The 20,317-nt window shown below is 39.6% G+C and overlaps 1 protein-coding gene across 1 annotated transcript in view; it reads right to left on the bottom strand.

Moving 5' to 3' along the window:
* Window positions 1-9,286: 9,286 nt before the first annotated feature.
* The window catches only part of LOC143324247 (mucin-5B-like), a 50,533-nt gene continuing 39,502 nt past the window's right edge, over window positions 9,287-20,317 (bottom strand). The window contains exons 47-62 of the mRNA XM_076736585.1: window positions 19,454-19,625; window positions 18,997-19,244; window positions 18,641-18,824; window positions 18,169-18,352; window positions 17,504-17,682; window positions 17,261-17,373; window positions 17,060-17,156; window positions 15,785-15,819; window positions 15,497-15,665; window positions 15,187-15,230; window positions 13,616-13,738; window positions 12,434-12,532; window positions 11,790-11,918; window positions 11,461-11,500; window positions 10,697-10,820; window positions 9,287-9,554 (exon numbers count right to left, since the gene is read on the bottom strand). Of these exons, the coding sequence (XP_076592700.1) occupies window positions 9,287-9,554; window positions 10,697-10,820; window positions 11,461-11,500; window positions 11,790-11,918; window positions 12,434-12,532; window positions 13,616-13,738; window positions 15,187-15,230; window positions 15,497-15,665; window positions 15,785-15,819; window positions 17,060-17,156; window positions 17,261-17,373; window positions 17,504-17,682; window positions 18,169-18,352; window positions 18,641-18,824; window positions 18,997-19,244; window positions 19,454-19,625 (2,208 nt within the window). The remainder of the gene's footprint in view (window positions 9,555-10,696; window positions 10,821-11,460; window positions 11,501-11,789; window positions 11,919-12,433; window positions 12,533-13,615; window positions 13,739-15,186; window positions 15,231-15,496; window positions 15,666-15,784; window positions 15,820-17,059; window positions 17,157-17,260; window positions 17,374-17,503; window positions 17,683-18,168; window positions 18,353-18,640; window positions 18,825-18,996; window positions 19,245-19,453; window positions 19,626-20,317) is intronic.

Raw genomic sequence — 20,317 nt, 5'->3', positions numbered from 1 at the left:
AGCAGTTATTATTTGCCATCACTTCCATCACTGCACTGAGCAGTTTGTCATTGACTATAACAAACACACACACACACACACACGCACACACACACACACACACACACACACACACACACACACACACACACTTAATATCGTCATTTTGGTCTGTTACATGTAGGCATTTGGAAGACTCATGCTGAGGTCTAGAGGGTGGCAACACTGTTGCCTCACAGCTAGAAGGTCCCAGGTTCAATTCCCAGGGGTGTGTCCTCCACGGTGCCTGCTGCCTTTCTGGGGCCTTTCTGTGTGGAGTTTGCATGTTCTCCTTGGTTCACCTGGGGTATCCTCCTTAAAAACCCCCACTAAAAACATGCAAGAAGAGCACCACCTGACCAATGGTGAATGCTGGGTCCCTTGCCTACCGCTCCTGCACTGCCGCGGAGGAAGGACTGACCAAGCATGGGTTAAACGTGAAGGACAAATTTCACCAATTGCATGGTGCGTGTGTGTGTGTGTGCGTGTGTGTGTGTGTGTGTGTGTGTGTGTGTGTGTGTGTGTGTGTTGTGTGACAAATAAAGGGGATTGTCCCTCTGATTCTTCTTCTTCTTCTTAGTCATGAGACACTTCTACTGCCTGTCAAGATGTGGTAGCTTTTTATCATCATGTGGTGGAAGAGCCCTTTCCTGAGTGGTCATAGAAAGTGTTTGCCCTTTGCCTAAAGCTAAGATAGGTAATGTGTTTTGTTTACCATAAAGGATGTTACTTCTCATTTCACTGTGGTTATTCCTTTAAGAAACATTAAGGCTAGAGTCATCAAAGAGCCACTAGTAGGTTTCTTTTCTCCATTTGGGTTGTCCAAGCAAGTACAGCATGACCAGGGAACCAAATTTCTGTAAGTTTTTCAAGACGTTATGTGTGACACGCAGTTTCATCTGCATATCATCCCCAGTCCCAAGGAGATCATGAATGGGGTCATGACACTCAAGAAAAGAGATTCTGTGAGTGAAACTGTAAGAACTGGTATTCAATAGAGAATATGAGATTAGGGGTCCCTGAAGCTGACCCAGGAACAAGAGCTGCGTCTGTCTGAGGGAGCATTTCTCCTTGTTGAGTTTAATGTCAGCTGATTCCTGAAGTACCCTCTCCAGCCGGGCATCATGTACCTCCATCAAATCTCCATGGACAAGAATGTTGTCCATAAATACCTCCACACTTTTCAAACCCCTGCAACATTTCCATCATCTTCCTCTGAAAGATCTCAGGTGCGCTGGAGATGCCAAAGGATAGCCTCTGCCAAACAGTATCTGCCAAATGGTGTTATGAATGTTGTCAGCCTGCATCTGTCTGGGTGCAAGGGGATGTTCTAGAAGCCACCGGGAGTATTAAGGGAGGAGAACACAGTTGAACCTCTTAGCTTCGCAGTTATCTTGCGTGAAGTAGAGAAGACATAATGCTCCCTTTTCACTAATTTATTCAGGTTTTTCAGGTCCACATAGATCCTGGCTTTGCCTGTGTGCTTCTTCAGAACAGGCACCATTGGTGCACATCATTCATTAGGCTGTGACACCCACTCAAAAATGCTGTTGTTCTCCATTCTCTGTTGTTCCTCCTTGACTTTCTGCAGAATGGGAGTGTGCACAGAATATGACAGAGTATTGTCCTTTAACAGTATTTTGACAGGTTCAGTTTTAGTGTCCCTTGCTGCTTGCAGGCTCCAGTGTTCTCTCTGGGCTTAGTGTGGAATGCATCCTCCGAGATGATGCTGATGTCTGCCCCAATGTCAATTTTAAATTAATCTGTTCAGTCCACTGTTCACTTGTCCTGTTTGCATTACACACTGACCCCTGCAGGTCTTTCCTGTATTGAGTTTTCCACATTTGCCACATTTCCTCCTAACTTTTAGTCCTTTAGCTTGTCTTGTGGTTTCCAGGTTTTCTTACATTTGCACACAACCTACTGCTCTGACCCTACTGTCTCTCCTTGCATGCTTACATGTGTGGTGACCTCCAATTGTCTGACGGTCTATACTGTCTGTGCTAGCATCAGATCCGCCATCTGGTGCAGCCTATGTGAGAGATTGTTGTCGAGTATCCCGGCTTCCGCAGTCATGGATATTTTCCTCCCTGGTCACAACAAAGTCACAGTGTTCAGTTCAACCTGCTCTTTCGTGGATAATATTCCTACTTGGGGAAAAAGTACTGATCAAACTTTCCCACCATGACATCAAAGTCCTTGTCATTTATTTCCTCATCAAACACGAATGACTTAAAGATGTTTTCTGCTTCACTGCCGATGGCATAAATTCTATTCCACTACATTTCAAAGGGAAACTAATTTGTTACTCTCCTACATCTATCTGACAGCTGGAGTTAGTTCACAGATTAACATTTTACAAACAAAATATATGAACAAATATAAAATATGATACTGTGTCAAACTATCGTATTTAATGTTAACGCATCAGTAATAATATTCCAATATTTGTGACTTTTACTTCTTCCACCACTGCCCAATCTGGCAGTCTAGTTTTCATTCAAGTGCATGTTTCTTTGGTTTCTTGTTCACTGTGATTTCTAATCACTGTTTTCTCTCAGGCTCACTTTCTGGTTGAGGATGGTCCCATCCTCTGTCAGGTGCTGGCAATCTGGACTGTGGGAGGGAGGGATGAAGCAATGGGGTTGTATTTGAAATTTGTTTTCCTTTGAGCCCTAGTAAGAATATTATGTTGTCAAGTCATTGTACAGTTGCCAATGTATTGTTTCAGCCATTAGGTCTCGGTTGTCCTTTGTGTCAGTATGTCAAGTAAGTTATGTTATACTATGAATATTAAAATCCAAAATAATTGCACAAACAACAACAACAACAACAACAACAAAAGCTCTGGACCAAGTTTCTGTGCTGATGTTCTTATTGGTGCCTCCAGCCTTTCAGAGCTGCCAGCTCAAAGTGATGTCAAAATTAAGCTTTCTGAAGCATCAAAGCTGCAGTGGGTAACTTGTATACAGGTAATTTTTTGTCATATTTGCTAAAACTGTCCCTATGCCCAGACAGCAGCACATGAAACATGTAATCTGTGGAAAAAAAAAAATGGCTCCATTGGTCCCACCTACTGACAGTACTTACAGTATATGTTCACTGCTGCTGATACCAGGTCTCATACATACTTGCTCCCCTCGACATCCAAAGCTGTATCCCTTGCACGAAAAAATGCTTTGAAGACTCCTTGGGGGTCTTTGGACCTTGCCAGAATCGTGCATGTACCAGAGTCAGACAGTACACTTGGAGCTTTAAGCCTGATGCAGTTTGGTTGATAGTTGCATAGTTGAGATGCAGAGATTTGAACACCGCTGCTTCATGCTCTGGTGTCAGATGTAGCATCACTACTGATTGACACCCTGATCTGGAGTCGGTTTCAGATCCATTGCCAACAGCCTGACATCATGATGTCATGTTGACCACTGTGTGTTTTGATGCTCTCTAACCACTTCCTATCATTAAAATAATCTGTAGGACAGTGTGGCAGAGGTTCTCACTCTTTCTATTAACATTAACATTTATCTTTCTTTTTAAGTTTAAAAAGAAAATCACTGCAGCTGGAAGACATATATGGATTACCAAATTGTCTGACTGGGCATGGGGTCAGCCAGAGCTCTTGCGATTAAATATTTTGTTGTTGGTGAATCAAAGGACCCAAAACCATGTTCAGTTAGATGATGTATAGAAATGAAGCCATCATAACACCTACACGAGTTGTATGTGTGTTGATGGATGTACTGGGTTGGAAAGGGGGCTTTTGTCTCCAAGGGCCCATCCTCTGAGTCTGTCCATATTGAAAGAGACTCTTTGCATCTTTGCATTCTTTCACCTCTGAAAAGGGCTGTGCACCGACGCTCCCCACCCCCCTGGTTGAGCTTGAATGATTCTGCCAAGACTTGACATCAAGACTTGAGACTCTAATTGCTGCCAAAGGTGCTTTGTAGATTAATGAAACAAATATTAATTGAATCCATTTTAAGATGACAAAATGTTGGTCTGAAAATTTCCATATGCCCTGTATATGTGACCATGCATGCAGAGACTTTAAAGATACAATATTTATTCCAATCATATAATTGACTCTGCTGTGCTTTAAATCACTATTACAGCTTAGAGTTACCAAGCAATCTGAATAAAAACACACTGAAGAAAAAATGTATAACAAATCCAAACATTTTGGACTTTAATTTATAATCAATGGCTTATTCAGTGGGTAGGACTTCTCAAGATGCCGTGTCCCCACCCATCACTTAGTCAGCTATGGAAACACAATATGGTACATTGTTCAGGTGTAAACATATCGTGTGTTGCTCTAAGGAGGTGATGGATTGTTGGGCTTGTGTTAATATTGGAGGCCTACGTAAATAATCCACAGTGACTCAACTCCTTCCATCCAGGATATGCATCCTGTGGTGCATCTTTAATAAAAAACTGTTCTGTTTTACTAACTAGAGTGTTTGTGTTGTGTCAATAAAGACTCCTTTACTATTTTTATTAATGTACATGAATAGAACCCAACATTGAGCTAGGACCAGTCAGTGGATAACAGACCACAGGATGCTGGGCCATGTTCTATCTTTCACTTCTTCTGCCCTCTAATGGACCTCGCTATTGGTTTACCAGTATGAGGCTCCACCTTAGCACCTGAGAAAGAATTTTGCACTTACTGCCCAATCAGAAGGTAGCACCCTCTCACTATAAAACCCCAGTGCATGCATTGCTTGTCTCCCTTTTTAATTAAACACCTTAAAAGAAGACTCTGCACTCAGCAAAACATTAACTTGGTCACCATTTGGTCTCCTCCTGCAGGATCCTCTTTGTAACTTGGCACTGTGAAGTCTTCTCATTTTGCCTATTTCAGCCTGCCTGCTCCCTCCACTCTACCTGGCACTGGGAAGGGAGGCGGCTGTGGCTACAAACGAGAAGATGACTTTGCCTGTGAAGAAGTTCCTGCTTTCCCACCGCCGCTTCAGTGACTTACTGTGCACATTTCCATCCACTGCTAGGCTAGCTAGTGTCGTTCAGGCTGCGTCATTAGCTTGTCAGCTAGCTACCTGCCTGCAGCAGGCCTTTGCTAGCCTCTAGTAATCTAGTTTTAGCACTAGCTAGCATTACCACTCCCTTCACTCCCTCCACTTTTCTCTGTGCTGGGGAGGGACATGGCAGTGTTTTACTTGCCATGACACTGTAGCATGTGGAAGATGACTGGCACATATGTGGAGGATTTTCTGTGTTTCTGCTGCCTCTTTGTGCACACGTGTATGGATGTTTATCTAAACTGGCATTTTCCCCCTTTGTTTAAAAGGAAAAATCAGTCCATACAAATGCTCAAACAAACATACCAGGCTAGTAAGTGTTAATAAAGTCAAAATCAATGACACATTAAAAAACTAGCGAAGAACATTCTGACCATGCATCGTGATCTTATTTTATTTAAATAGAATAATCCAAAACCATAGAACACCACTAAGTTAAGTTGTAAACATGGAAACAGAACTAGCCGTGCCAACCAAATGCAAACAAATCAGTGCTTTGTTGTTGTTGTTTCAGGCACATGCTTATTCCAAAAAAAAAAAAAGGGGTGTGCCCCGATGGAGGTTATACCATCATTGTTTCACCAAATGTTCCATTTTAGATGTCCACGCGCATACACAGACACAGCTTTGAGAATAGTTTTTGCATTTTCCAGTGGACAAAATGTTCTTTTTAAACAGAGAGGGAAAAATCTCATTAGAAAATAACCATGCATGTGTGGACAAGGCCTTGCTGTTGAGATTTGTGTCAGGAAACAATGTTTCCTGTCAAACGGGTCAAGTTGTTTCCACACCTGTGCATGTTGACTCAGATGTGACATCACTTCAATCAGGCCTCAAAGAAAGAGCAGCCCAGAGTGGAAGTGTTGGAGGAACAGGATTTGGCGGGTGGTGACCCAAGACACTTATCATTGCTTATCATTGCTATTCCTGGGTGACCCAAAATGTAGTAGATAAATAGAGAAACTGTGTATTAGCCACATGACCAAGATGGGTAGAATCTGTTTGCTGTACAGTAAGTTATACTCTGCACCACAAATACATAGAAGGACAGCAGCAGACAATCCACATATTGTCAGGTCCAGCGTTGCGCGAGTTACTGAAAAATAGTAATCAGTTACTAGTTACCTCAATAAAAAGCAACTACTTTACTGATTACTCCCACCAAAAAGTAATGTGTTACTGTGATAAGTAACTTTGCAGCTACTTTTAAAATGCCTGCTTTGAAATGCTGCTATTCCTAATAGTGCTGTGTGACATGACCAAAATCTCAAATCCTGATATAGATGATTCCAACAAGGACAGGCTGCAGATCAGGATAAAGCACATTTTCTGTAAATTAAATGAATAGTTCCTGTAAAATGACCACATACAAAGGCCTATTTCTTATAACATTTTGAATTACATACACAATGGATAAAAGATACTTGTTAGTAACCAGCACTCAACTGTGCTTTTGTGGCTCTCATTCATAGACTCTCTGCATTGTTTGATATGATTCTTGCGTAGGTGGGAAAAGAGGTTAATGGTGTTTGAGGGTATTATGGGGACCGGTTTGCAGCATCATTTTCAAAGTAAGGTTCATGTCAGGCTTTTTATACCTAAATCATGACATGCGACAGAAGTAGCCTCTCTTCTAGGTATGAACTCCCTGTTTTGCCTTGGCTGGTCAGAGTTGTTCTCCTGTTCAGAATTACCCTGTTCTGTGTAACATACACATAAAGTGAATGGTGTGCAGTAAGAAGAGAGAGAGCAGAGCCCTGAGGAGCACCACAGTCCCACAGAAAGCTCCAAATCCAGTGGCATAAGACTGTGTCAGAGCTGATGTCCAAGAATATGGTAAAGAGTGTCAGTGAGTTGTTAGAATTTAAGACAGAACTGAAATCTTTTTCAAACTTTGCATTAAACAAATTATTGCTCTCAAAGAAATTCTTGTTTTTGGAAGCAAAACTGAATTCAAACAAAATGAAAACAAAAACGAATTCCAATCTAGTTCCTGGACAAACCCTCACTGATGTCTCACTATCCATGATGAAGGTAAGATGAAAATGTATGGAAAACAAAGCATGGAGAGTTTTGTGACATGTTGTGATGTGTTGTGGTGTGATGGACTGAAACTCACAGTGCACCTGCTGTGGTCTAAAAATTAGAAACTTTTATTCTGAAGGATCCATGATTCTGTATGTACATAAACAAATATGTATGTATGTATGATGTATGTATGTATGTACATATTTATATGTGTGTGTATACTGTATATATGCATGTATATATACTGTATGTAAGGAAGAATTTTTAAATTCATATTGCATTGTGGGATGGTTAACACAAAGTAGTGTGATCACTTAGTATAATCAATACAATAAATCGCATATCAATCAATATCTATTTATTTATTTATTTATCACATTCAGCAGATTGAAATTTGAATTCACAAACATCTCTGGGAGAAAAGGCTGCTCTTGTTGAAGGATTAAAATTTAGAACTGGTTTTAACTTGAAGCTCTTTGATCCACTCACAGCAGAAGTTAAACATGACTGAGCTGATGAGTGATGATGAGTTACAGGCAGAAGAGTTCACATAAGACAAACCCAGTCTGATGGGTAAGTGCCGGATACAACAAAGAGCTTATAAAATGCTCAGACCAACAAATTAAGATGTTACAAAAATTAAGTTACAAAAATTGACATGCTTGGAAAATGTAACTGCTTGTGATTTATCTGAGTTGTTCCTCTTTGACATTCACATGCTTGACTGTGTATCTCTAAGTCAACATGTCTTTAATATGTCACAATTTCCCTATCATAAGTTGCATATCTGACACCTGTAGTTAACGTGGCTTTTTTTTTTTTTTTTTTTTTTACATAACATGTTGATATGTGTACCTTTTTTATGTCTTTCACTGTTACTTCTGCATTCTAATTGCTTGTGTCTTCAAATCATCAAGGTGTTGAGACTTAAGTCACAATAATTTGCTTTCACTGACGTATCAAGTTAGATAAGTGGTGAATACGGTAAACATCCTTGTTTACCAAGACTCTTATGAATACCTGTTCTCTCCGCCCATTAGCCTGTAAACGATGTGTGCTGTGGTACTGCCTTGCCCAAAGGCACTATGTCACACTGGGAGTGTTTGTGACTGTGTATGTAACACTCTGTTCCTCTGCTCTGTCATCCCAGCTTTGCCGTGATCTCTGTGTGAGACCTTTATCTCACATGTCCTGGGCAAATACTCAGGGTTGGGAAGTAAACTGGAAGCAGGATGTGGCCACAGCTTGTATGGATGAAGGTGATAGGCTTTTCACACAACTGCTTGATTGATGGGCTACAGCTGAATGTGGAGTGTTACCACAGGTCAAGGTGGATGTGGGTTTTGAATAACTAGCACAATGTTCCTGCTACAGTCACTTTGTCCAGAAACGTCTTCCATCTATTGTGTTCATATTTTCCCAGCAGCACTGAGAGCACTGAGACAATATACTTCACGACAGCACAAATGGCTCCAACGTAAGCACAGAGTTGAACAACTGCCTGTACAAAAATGATATTGCATTCTGTTTTACTTTTCAACCAAAGTGGTCTTTCAGTCAGTACACATCAGGTCAGTTAATAATAATATAATGATATACTGACATAACATGAAACACAATTCAACATACATTAAGAAGAAGGTTCTGGTCATAAATTTATGACAAAATGCTTTTGAACTCAACATCACTAACTTACTCAAATGACTTTCACTGTCTCTGTGTCTGTACTTTCTATGTAATTAGAGCAAAATTACATTGGTCATTTAGGATGGAGGCTCAGTGTGTCACACAGTTTGGGAGTAATCTCTACCTCACTAACTGACAAAGAGTCCTTCAGTCATCAGTGTATTCTGAATGTATTTAAACTGACCTCTTAAAACATTTAGAGGTTTGATTTTAATTGGCTGTGAAGTAGATTGGTATTAGAAGAAAAGACTGATGATTCATTGCACACACTCAGATGCACACACTCACACACCCTGTGCATGCAGTAAGAACAGGACCAGGACATAAACAGACATGCTCAGCCTGCAGCTACAGTATGATCTTTATTAATGAGATCTTTATGTGTTCACAAATTTTTCAAGCTAAAACTAAGTACACTAATACATTAGACATAAATAGAGGAATTATGTATGCAGATGAAGTTGACACTGATTCAGTTATGACTGTTCAGTGATGGTCTTACAAATTCATGCTCATTACTGAAGTGGCCAATGCATATATGAGTCCGGGTCTTTGCCTAATCTCCTGCGTCGACGTGACTTGATCCTGGAGGGAGTGGTCACCATTTCACTGTGACCGAGTGCAGAGCACTCTGTCTTGAGACACCCACAATCATCAATGTGGGTGTAGGTGTAGGTGATCTCAGTGTTGTCAGGGCAGGAGAGCTGGATCTGCCGCTCAGATGTGGCCAACTCCTGGCAGCAAGAGCAGGTGTGCTGCAGGGATCTCATTTTGGTAGAGTAGCTGAGAGGAGAGAGAGAGAGGATAGCATGAAGAAAGAGAAAAGAGTGAGGTGGGAAGAAAGAAGGCAACGAAGAAAGAAATCATAATTAAAATTTAAAGCTACAGAGCTATGAGGTTTAAATATCACTTTACTACTCCTGGTAAGTACTCCTGAGACTGTGACAACAGTTGTACAATGTCGTCTGTGGCTAGGGTTGCCACCCTCAATGTGGAAAAATAAATCAAGGTCATGGTCCTCCCCCATTGGATTTTGAGTGTCATGTACTTCATTTTCTGCATTATGGGGAATTCATGCCTCAATTTGTGCTTTTCATGCATCAATTTCAAAGTCATCTGCTACTCTCAACATGAATGTAAAGGAAATAAAAAGTCAGTTAGAGTAAAGCTCAGTTGCATCAATTACATAAAAGATTAGAACGTCCGATCATAGACATGGGCAAAATGTTTGATCTGTCAGAATCCACTGTCCACCATGGGCACTGAAAATATTCATTCCCACTGACAGGGCTGATCCCCCCCATTGTCCATCATTCTGACCTGACATTGTGACAGCGTCTTTCTTTTTAGGGGCAGACTTAAGCCAAACTTTTTAAAAAATGTGCATCTCATTGTCTCCATGACTAGGGCAACGATGACACTGAGTGATATACAACTTGCCTATTATTTCTCATGTCACTCCAATCTTGTTTGTGTCTGCATTATTGTGGGGCATGTACGAAAATACAGTATGATCATGTATTATATGGGACATGTTGCAACCCAGCATCTGTGGCTCTGGGGCAGCTTTGTAAAGTCTGAGAAAATAACCCTGATGATGCTAGAGTGATGTCATCACTTTATGATGACATCATTAGGGTTGTAATAAACAGACTGTATGGAGTTGCATTTGAGGAAGTCTAGGATCTGTTATTACTAAAATTTGGACAGTATAATAACTAAAAGTGAAAATATTTGACACCTTTGCAGATTTTGACCATTATTTTCTAAAACTGCCTCTTAATTCCCAGACTTACATCTACATCGCAAACTGAACAGAAATTTACATTTAACATGATAAAAAGCACAACTTAAATTTTTTTTTTTTAAGATATTCAGAATTTTTCATGACACTGATGATGAAAAATGACATAAGAGGGACTTACAAGGTGAAGGTACCACATGCTCCACTGCAGGATGTGACATTGATCTTGTCTTTGGATTGGCAGCCATGGCTCTCCAGGTACATAGTAGTGGTGGACACATTGCATGGCTGACCCTTCAGAATACCTGAGGCAAACAGGAGAAGCATGTTGAGAGGGATGAACATCTCATTTGACCTGATTTACTGATGATAGCATCTGTGGACTCTTCAAAAAATAAAGACAATGGTGCAAGCACAACTACACTTGGTTGTCTTTTGTGCAAACCATGATGGAAAAGTCGACATTTTTGCATGTATTTGTTTGTTTTGAGAAGTAAAAGAAATCCAATCGCAATTTAATCAAACAGTAAAAACCTAACTCAGCGCTTTGCTCTCAGTTAATGACTCTGAATCAATACAAATGAAGCGGCTAAGAATACAGGAACAAATGAATGAACCCTGTACATGAAGGGGCTCGACTATGCCAATGATGCCTTGAATGCAGGGTTTGTCTCATTTAGTAAACCATAATATAAACTAATGTATGACATCTTCATAATGGATTACAACAATTGTTAGAAACATTAATAATAATAATGTGTTACTGTGTCTTATATGAGCACTCATAAGGTATCACGATGTGTTATATCATGATATATATGGTTCTGTTTGTTCTGCATGAAAGGTTAGAAGCTCTGATCACATCTAGTGGCTTCATGTGACCAGAGAGGAAGTGTGGAGCATAAGTAATATGCAGGTATGAAAAACTCATCAAGCAGTACGTACAGACATTGCAGCATCCGTCTGGAGTGATGGTCTCTGTTCCCTGCAGGAGACACACACATTCACGTCAGTATTTTGTTAGGACATGTTTCATTCCATAGCGATTCACATTGGACTCTTGGTAGCAGTGTGATCACATCACTGCCACCGTATCTCACTACATCTTTTCCCGAAACATGAATATCATGTCGTCAGTGACTGTGTGTGTTTCATACTCTATCACGAAGGACTCGTATATATCCAGGAATAAGAAACTGCAATAATTTTTGGTTAGTGTGTGTGTGTATGTGTGTGTGTGTGTGTGTGTGTGTGTGTGTGTGTGTACAGTCTACCGGGATGCATTGTTTAGGGTCGTAGGGAGGACAGATGGTCTTGGCCTCAATGGTGATGAACTGATTCGCAACCTGCACACACTCAAACTTCACACAGGCGTTCCCAGGAGGAGTCCAAATGGCACCAGGCTAAAGAATAGGATAACAGGATTTTGGAACACAGTCAGTCACTGCATCAGAGTCACTATCATCTCCATAACAACATATGTGGATTTCTTGTGCTGGCTTTTAAATCCTTTGACTGTGAGCCATTTTTGCCTATTTCCTTGTCAGATAGAAAATAAAGATGCAGTTCACTCCCTGGATTTGTGCTGATTCTAGTGACATAGCAAGTTAAATGTGAAGAAACTTAAAGGGACATATATACAGATATATAGGTTTTGTATATTTTAGTCAATTTTTGACACATCACAAATAATTATCTATTATAACAGTTATTTTGACATGCCATCATATGTGTGACATATGTTCCATTATGCTGAAACAAAAATAGATGACCTGTACAAATTAACATAGTGTGATCTTGTAGCATCATTGTTGTGTTTAAAAGACAGACACATTAATGACCTTAGTCAAATTATAGATATATACTTTTCATTCTCTCTCTACAAACACACACTGCATGCACACACACATATACCAACCTTTAAGGTGTATGTGGAGTTGTTCGACAGTGTGACAATGCAGCTGGTTTGGACACACTTCCCACAGCACTGGTTGGAAATGTTCTGGTACTCATAACCCTGAACAGAAACACAAAGAAAAACTCAGCATACGGTATGAACAAAATAGAAAACCAGCACAAGATCAGGTGTGATAGAAGCTATTTAATGTCTGGATTTCCATTTAGGGTTGACCTAAGTATTCTGGTGTCTTTAAAATATGGCTCAATTCAATGAGAAACTATAAATGAGAAGGGTGCATTCACATGTCTTCATTACTTCTGTTAGTTATTTCCAGTGGCAGTAAATAGGCAAAAATAAAGCTGAGACAAATACAGAACATAAAATGTTTCATTGATTAATACTGTGTGTGGTTGAAAGGCAAATTTGTATCCAAGCACTAATGCTCAAAAAACTATGCCTGCAAAATACTGGGTGAGCACAATCCAGATTCAAGCTTTAAACATTCTGCAGGTTAGGATTGGAGGGTCTGATGGTACATGTTCAACTTGAACCTGCCCTCACTTTTTCCTATAGATGTCAGAGGCTCAACTCTTTACCTTACCTGCCAGTTAAAGTCACAACTTTTTCACAGTTTAACTCTTTTGAACAAATGGAAAAGCTGTTAGAGTAGAAAGTATCTTAATATTATCTAGAATGTGGCACCTTATAGGATGATGCTTTGGGAACTTTGGTCTGCTCTCATTTTGATATTATATTTGCACGTGACTTATAAAAGCAAGAATGATTAAAAAGGTGCAAATGCTGCTCACCCAGATCCAATGACATAACTACTCCACAGACACACTGACCCTGTTTAAATTTGTTTCGTGCTCTTTTGAACCCAATAGTTTTGCTCAATTGATGTGTTTCCATACATGTGAAATGGAAAACTAATGTTGTGTTGTCCATGTATTTTACTCATTCCTGACAGCAAATACCAAACAAGGTTGGGAAAAATGTTATTAAACAGGCAATAAAAGTAGAAAGGAAAAAGAGCACAGCGAATCTGTTAAAGGCGGGTTTTATACACATTAATTAATTAAAATGAAAATGATGGCAGTGATTGGCCTTTCATGGTGAAAAAAATCAATGAATGTTTGGGAGGGAATGAATGTGCACAAGTAAGTAAGTGAGAGATAAAGGGAAAGAGACTAATCGTACCAGAGGGCAGTGAATGTCGCATGGTATAGGCTGACATTCTATTGTGTGCAGAGAGCTGCTGGCATCTGTCTGGTTACTACAACTGCACTTGGCACATGGTTTCATGGGTACAAGGTCTCCAACCTGGATAGGGCGAGAGGGTCAGTCACAGTTATTAACATTAGCAAAACATTAGAAACACCTCTCTATGTAATGCAATCTGGTACAACACTACTGTAAACTCTAGACCACAATACTAAATTTTGCTCTACAAATTTAAAACGAATGTCGTCATATGTCGACAGAATTTTTCTCAGAAACTACACCATGTAAAAAGATAATTCTTTGTTTTTACACTCATCAGGTCCCAATCAGCCCAAAATGCAAAGAGAAATTAAAAATGCATGCCATGCTAGAGTTCAGGTCTTAGGAGGTTAATATTATTACTGTTGCTGTTATTTTGTTATTTTGACTTTTTCTACTATCTTCAAATCCCACACAGTCTTTAAGTGTGGTCCATAACATTCACAGCTGTGACTCCTTTGCTGTTAGATATGCATTTATCATGTCATTTCATGGAGGTAGCTACCAAATTTTTCATGTGGACTGTTGTATAGCAAATGTAAATTTATTTATTGAATATATTGTTATTTACAAATGTAAAAAACACTTATCAAGTCCTATTAGTATTAAGGAATCCTGCAACATCTTATGGCATTTGGGCTATAGGTGGCACAACAACAGCATAGCAAAATGAAACGGTCATAACTGAGTGCTAATGAGTTGTGGCCAAATTGTCTTCCTGAACAAAGCTAATCTCTAAAAATCATGCAATAACTGCAGCTCGAGTATACCTGCTCACCTTCAACTCTTCTCATCAAACACACAATTCTCTGTTTGTTTTCTGTTTTGCTAGCTACTGTATGCTTCACAGTGGCAAGTGATACCGGAAACTGATTCCAAAGAAGAAGAAAAAGGGCAAATTTTACAGAGTTGCCAACAGGTCCATATATCTGAATGATAATGTATTTTATTCATTGCTCTCCACAACATTAGAACGACATTGGTAATTGATAGCATTAGTCTTCAGCTTGACTAGGTTATTATGACATAGAAAGACCCACCCCGTAAGTCGACTGGGTTGGTTCCTTAGTTATGTGATGTATTAAACTCTGGCTATCTGAATGTGTGTTTGTGAGGCTGTCATTGGTCGACTGTAGTTCAATGGCAGAAATGCTCAGCCATGGTGTGGACTGCTTTTTTCACTCTTGAAATGTCTTGCAGCATAGTAAAATGCCACATGGACATATTAACAATTTTTTTTGTTTTGTTTTGTTTTGTTTTGTTGGTGTGGTTCTTTAAACAGGAAGATGTGAGATCTCACCTGATATTCATGGTTGTTGAAAACACACACATCCCTGTTATGCACTGTGAAGGACAAATCAATGAATGCATTTTAAATGTGCAACGACAGTCACAGTGGCAAAAATGAAACCTGGCTATGTAGGTACATTAACGTACACAAGAGCACACTCACAACAGGTATATTTGAAACAGCAGACTCCCATCGTGATGTTCAGAGTAAAACCAACAGGACAGGATGGCACCGAATCAGAGCACTGCTTCACATCACACTCTGTTCAAAGACAGATGAATGAAGGAGGGAATGTTCATACCAGCAAATCACAACTGATGAGCTCTTTCACTAAGAAACAAGTCCTTAAAATACCCAGAAGGGTTTTATCCCACTTTCATCACGGCCTCCATAAGTAATCTGAGTAAAAACATCAGTTGTCCTCTTAATATTATATCAAAGGCATTACATGATAAATATCTAAATACAGTATGTACCTATAAATACAGTGTATTGACTCCAGGAGTTGTTACTTGGGGCTCACTTACCACACTTCTCCTGTTGACAGCAGCCAACAGTGTCATTGATCTTGACCTGACCTTCTTGGTCACAGCTGAGGGGTGGCTGTGTTGGACAGGACACGTGATGGCAGGTGACCTGCAGTGTGTCCTCCTCACATATACACTCCTCACAGCCTTCTGTCCATGTTGTGTTGGCCTGAGGAAACAATATTTATCATAGAATTACGGCAGCAGGCATATCAGGCAATGTCAGCTATTACTGGCCTTTCTAAAGGTTATGCAGAAAGGGACTCATGTCATTGTTAAAGAATTTACCTTTGTCCATTTTCCATTTGCCAGCCGACAGATTTCTATAAGGAGAAACAATAAAGCATTAAGTCATTTTATACAGTAGGGAGGGCTTTGGTTTGCCTGCCTCAGGAGCTGCGTTTTATAAATGCTGACTGTATCTCTCTCTGTAATCAAATGATTTAAATAATTTTTTTTAAAAAAACAATTGCTTTATATTCCCACTTTATGTTCTTACACATTGGTTTACTTAACCTATTAATTATGCATATCATTGTGTAGTAGCCATTTGGCCACTGTACTTGCTCCACTGGAGATTGTTTGCATGTTCCCTCTTTTAATTGCCTCAGACTGCCACAGACTGCCAACAGACTCATTCTGCTGCAGATTTGATGGTTTGAGTCTCAGCTTTCCTAAATTACCGCTAGTCTAACTCAATTCAAAGCTAAATATGTTCTGTTTACGTAAATAGACTAAGAGAGCCTAAAAGCTGAAGCAGAATCCTGTATATGCGTGCAGGCTGCAAGTCAAAGAGAAGGATGGTAGCAGTTCTGCAAAACACTTGATAAAATAATGCCACTTTTGAATGTGTCTTTAATTATTTCAGTAATATTCCCACATGCAAGCTACTGTATGGCAAAGTTGTGGTAAGCTTTGTTAGGGATAGACTGTCATCATGGTAAAAAACATTTAACATTAGTTATTGGTCTAGGCCTGAGTTAATGACATGAAAGTTGAATGTGTTACACACCAATTCATTTCAGTTTCCAAACTTCTAAGTGCTTCCAAAAGCAACTGGACTTGCTTGAGGTTCTAGAGGATGTTTCACCTCTCATCCAAAAGGCTTCCTCAGTTCTAACTGACTGGTGGAAAGTCCCAGGCATTTATCCTCTTGCAGGATCATAGTGCCGCCCAGCCATCATGTGAGTCATTAGGGTCTCATGAGTCATGGTGTTGATAGGTCAGTGGGTGTCAATGGATGAGAATGCGTGGGTCGTTGACCCACCTGAGTGTCACATGAGTCCTGGTGAGACCCTGATGAGTCACATAATGATGCTCAATGGTGCAATGATGCTATGTTACAGCAAGAGGAAAAAAGACTTTTGGATGACAAGCAAACCATCTTCTAGAACCACAACCAAGTCCAGCTGCCTTTGGAAGCACTTAGAAGTACCATGACCTGGATAAATGAAAATCTTCACAGTCACTGATTTTGACTTGGTCACAAAGGACCATCACAAAGTGCAGGCAGGATATTTTTAAACGCAGTACAATTGTTACCACACAGTTGTGTGCTCTTACCACAGGTGGGCACACATTCATTTGAGCTGGAAGAGAGGAGGACGGTGCCAACTGGGCAAAAGCAACCCTCCAGCTTCCCATTTGTCATGGCACTGAACTCATTGACAGAATAGATGAATTTTTCATTGTACCTGCAGAAATAGCAGCATAGAAAGAAGCTTATTGCTGTATGTGAGTCAAAGCATAAATCAATGGAAAAACTGATTGCGATGAGCAACAACAATGGATTGGTGAATCGCTGTACCAGGAATCACAGGTAGGTTCCACCAGAGGGCCACAGGGCTGATACACTTTGGGACTGTCACATTTATATTCTATTAAGAGATGAAGAAAGAATAAACATGTTTTTTAGTACAGGTCATTGCTGTGATGTTGTTGATGAGTTGTGAAATTTTGAGTGTGTAATAAGGCTTGACATTGACATTATACATTTTGATCACATACCACAGAGTCCATTGCTGGCATTCCTCCAGTCAATACACAGTCCAGCCTCAGCACAGGCATCAGCGTAGGCTTCTATGCTGGTGCAGCCAATGCGATGAATGTCCACGTGGCAAACATCAAACTGACATGCCACAAGAAATTGCTCATAGTCAATGATTTTGTGGCAATCTTCAAACACACTGTGGAAGATGGAATTTATAGTCAGTATGGACACTGAACACAAACTAAATGCATGATCACACATTATCAAGATGAGTGAATAAACCACTAATGTGTTGCTTGCCAGGTGTGTTTTAAAACTGTCTTGTCTAACCAGGCCTTTGCAGAGGTGGAATCTGTACCAGTGCTAACTTCATCTATTTAAATGTTTGTTATGGCTTTATTTGGACATGACATGATATTTGGAAGTGAGGTGGAAAACACAGATATCAAGGAAAGGTGTTTTCCAGTCTATTACAGACTGCATCACTGATTTTAAAACTTATTTTGTAGCTGATAATCTATAAAGACTACTGGTAAAATAAATATTAACAAAATAAAGAACAAAATGTGAATTTAAGAATTTGTAAATTCTCAAATTCATTACTAAAACCAATATTTGAGCCCAATGTTAAAGATGGCTGGTACCATATCTGACTTGTTTTTCCTTTTTCCTCATACAGTACCTGCTTTTGATGATATTACAGATGGTTACATTGCAGGTATTAGGCGCAGGTGTTGCTGAAGGTTGAATTGGATAATCACAGTGGCTGTTGTTAGTATGCCACTGGTGTGCCATATTAGAACATGAAGGATCAATTTTGCCACTGGGCAGTCTGCAGTCTTCTGTCCGGTTGTTGTTGCATGTGCCTAGAGAAGAAACCTTCATCATGAGTAAAACCATGACACAACTGAAGTCAGTCCTGCACAGATGGTTTCCTACTAAATCACTAGAATTATGAAGAAGCCATTTTACTGTAAACAGTTGTTTCTTTTTTCAAGACTTAATCATGCTGAATGCAGGATGTGTTTTTTATCCGTTGTTAAGTATCAGATGCACAGGATATTCAGTGACTGTAGATATGCATTGCATTTATCAAATTATCTCCATACTCAAGCATATAATAAGGTGCTATTCATTTCTATTGCAGAACTCACCACACTGTCCCTCTGTGTTGTTGGCAAATTCACTATAGGGCAGGTAGATACTGAATATGAGCCCGGAGAAGGTAATCTTGGCCTGGATTTCAGGGATGACGAGCACTGTATCAATACCAGTGGTAGTTATGCGAAAGCCACCATTCTGGTATGCAGGGCTTACAAGCTTGCCATTCACAGAAACCTAAAACAAAAAGCATTTAGATATAAATGTCACAAACGACCCTGTAAACATTTCTTTGTAAGTATGACAGTTTTACATGTATATCACTAAAATGTATATAAGTCAAAACCAGTGTTTACATTTGCACAAATTTAAATTGTGTTGGAGAAAGTTAATAGGACCATTTAATTACCTGGTTTGTGAAAATGCCATTGATATCCTTCTGCGTAATAAAGATCTTGTAGTTATTGTAGAAGACAGTGATGGACTGCGGACAGGACAGGCCATCAGGTGCACCACAGTAGAAGTTGTCAATTATAACACTGAAGTTGTGTATGGGTACTATCTCTTTCACCAGCCAGTAGGAACAGTTGCCTTGAAAACCATAGTAGGTTCCATCGAAGGTGACATAATGGGGGTCTCCCCAACCATAGCAGATACCTTCATACAATACAGATTACAGATTACATTTTTAAAATTACATTTAAAGTCATCTGGTCCATGTCATCTGGTCCATCCATTGTTAAGCCCAGATGACATAAGTAAAACAAAAGTAAAATTAAAACACAACAAAACATTGCTACTGTTGAGCTTTTGCATGTTTAACCTCAGGATTTTGCAATTAAGAATCATTTCAGTGTCAGACTTACATTGGCATTCATAGTGAGAGCAACATCCATCATCATCAAGCACTTTAATAGCAGGGAAGTTATTTGCACAAACCACAGGCTTCTGAGTTGGACAGTATGTCTGGTTATAGGTCACATTGCCATTATTACAGGTTCCTATGACACAGTTAGTTACTTTCCAACTTTCACCATCCTATGGAGAGAATCATAGATTGGAATTAAAGAAAAAAAAGAGTGAGGATTGTCATAGAATATCATATGAATTTGTCATGCAAAATCCACAGCAAATTTAATAACAGCTGAACTAATCAGAAATAAAGAAGTACCTGTCTTGGAGGATTTACATTAACACACTCTTTCCCATGTGTACGACACTGATGGTGTTTGGGTACGACTTGACAGCTGTCATTGCAGTAGCCTATGTAACAGTAGCCATCATGGTCTGTCTCATTGTAGACTATTGAGCCTGAAGATGAAGTACAAGAAGATGGTTGAAAAAAGAAATCACAAATCAAAAATGTGATATCATATATTGGAGAGTGTATTACAGATCAAGAAGATGTATGCATTATACGGTGTATATGCAACAGATATATATACACTTGTATGCTCTTACATATTGTTTTACAACAATTAGTGTTGCCAAGTTGTTTTATACATTTAGTTTGGTTGTCACTAAAGTTTCTCTTTGACAGATGAATGAGCAGCTGGACACTCTCTCTGCAAGAATATCATTCTTATTCTTATTCTTATTATTACTCTGAAGATGGTGATTCATCTGCCACTCAGCTTGTAAATGACCAGCTGTGACAAAATGTGACAGCAACATAGTGACCTGTGCCTTTGAGCGGATTGACAGCAATGACCTTTGTGGGAACCAGGGAG

This window comes from Chaetodon auriga, chromosome 1 (genome assembly GCF_051107435.1).
Source record: "Chaetodon auriga isolate fChaAug3 chromosome 1, fChaAug3.hap1, whole genome shotgun sequence".
NCBI lineage: Eukaryota > Metazoa > Chordata > Actinopteri > Chaetodontiformes > Chaetodontidae > Chaetodon > Chaetodon auriga.
The sequence above is the reverse complement of the archived record's forward strand: the minus strand, read 5'-3'. Positions and strand labels throughout refer to the sequence as shown.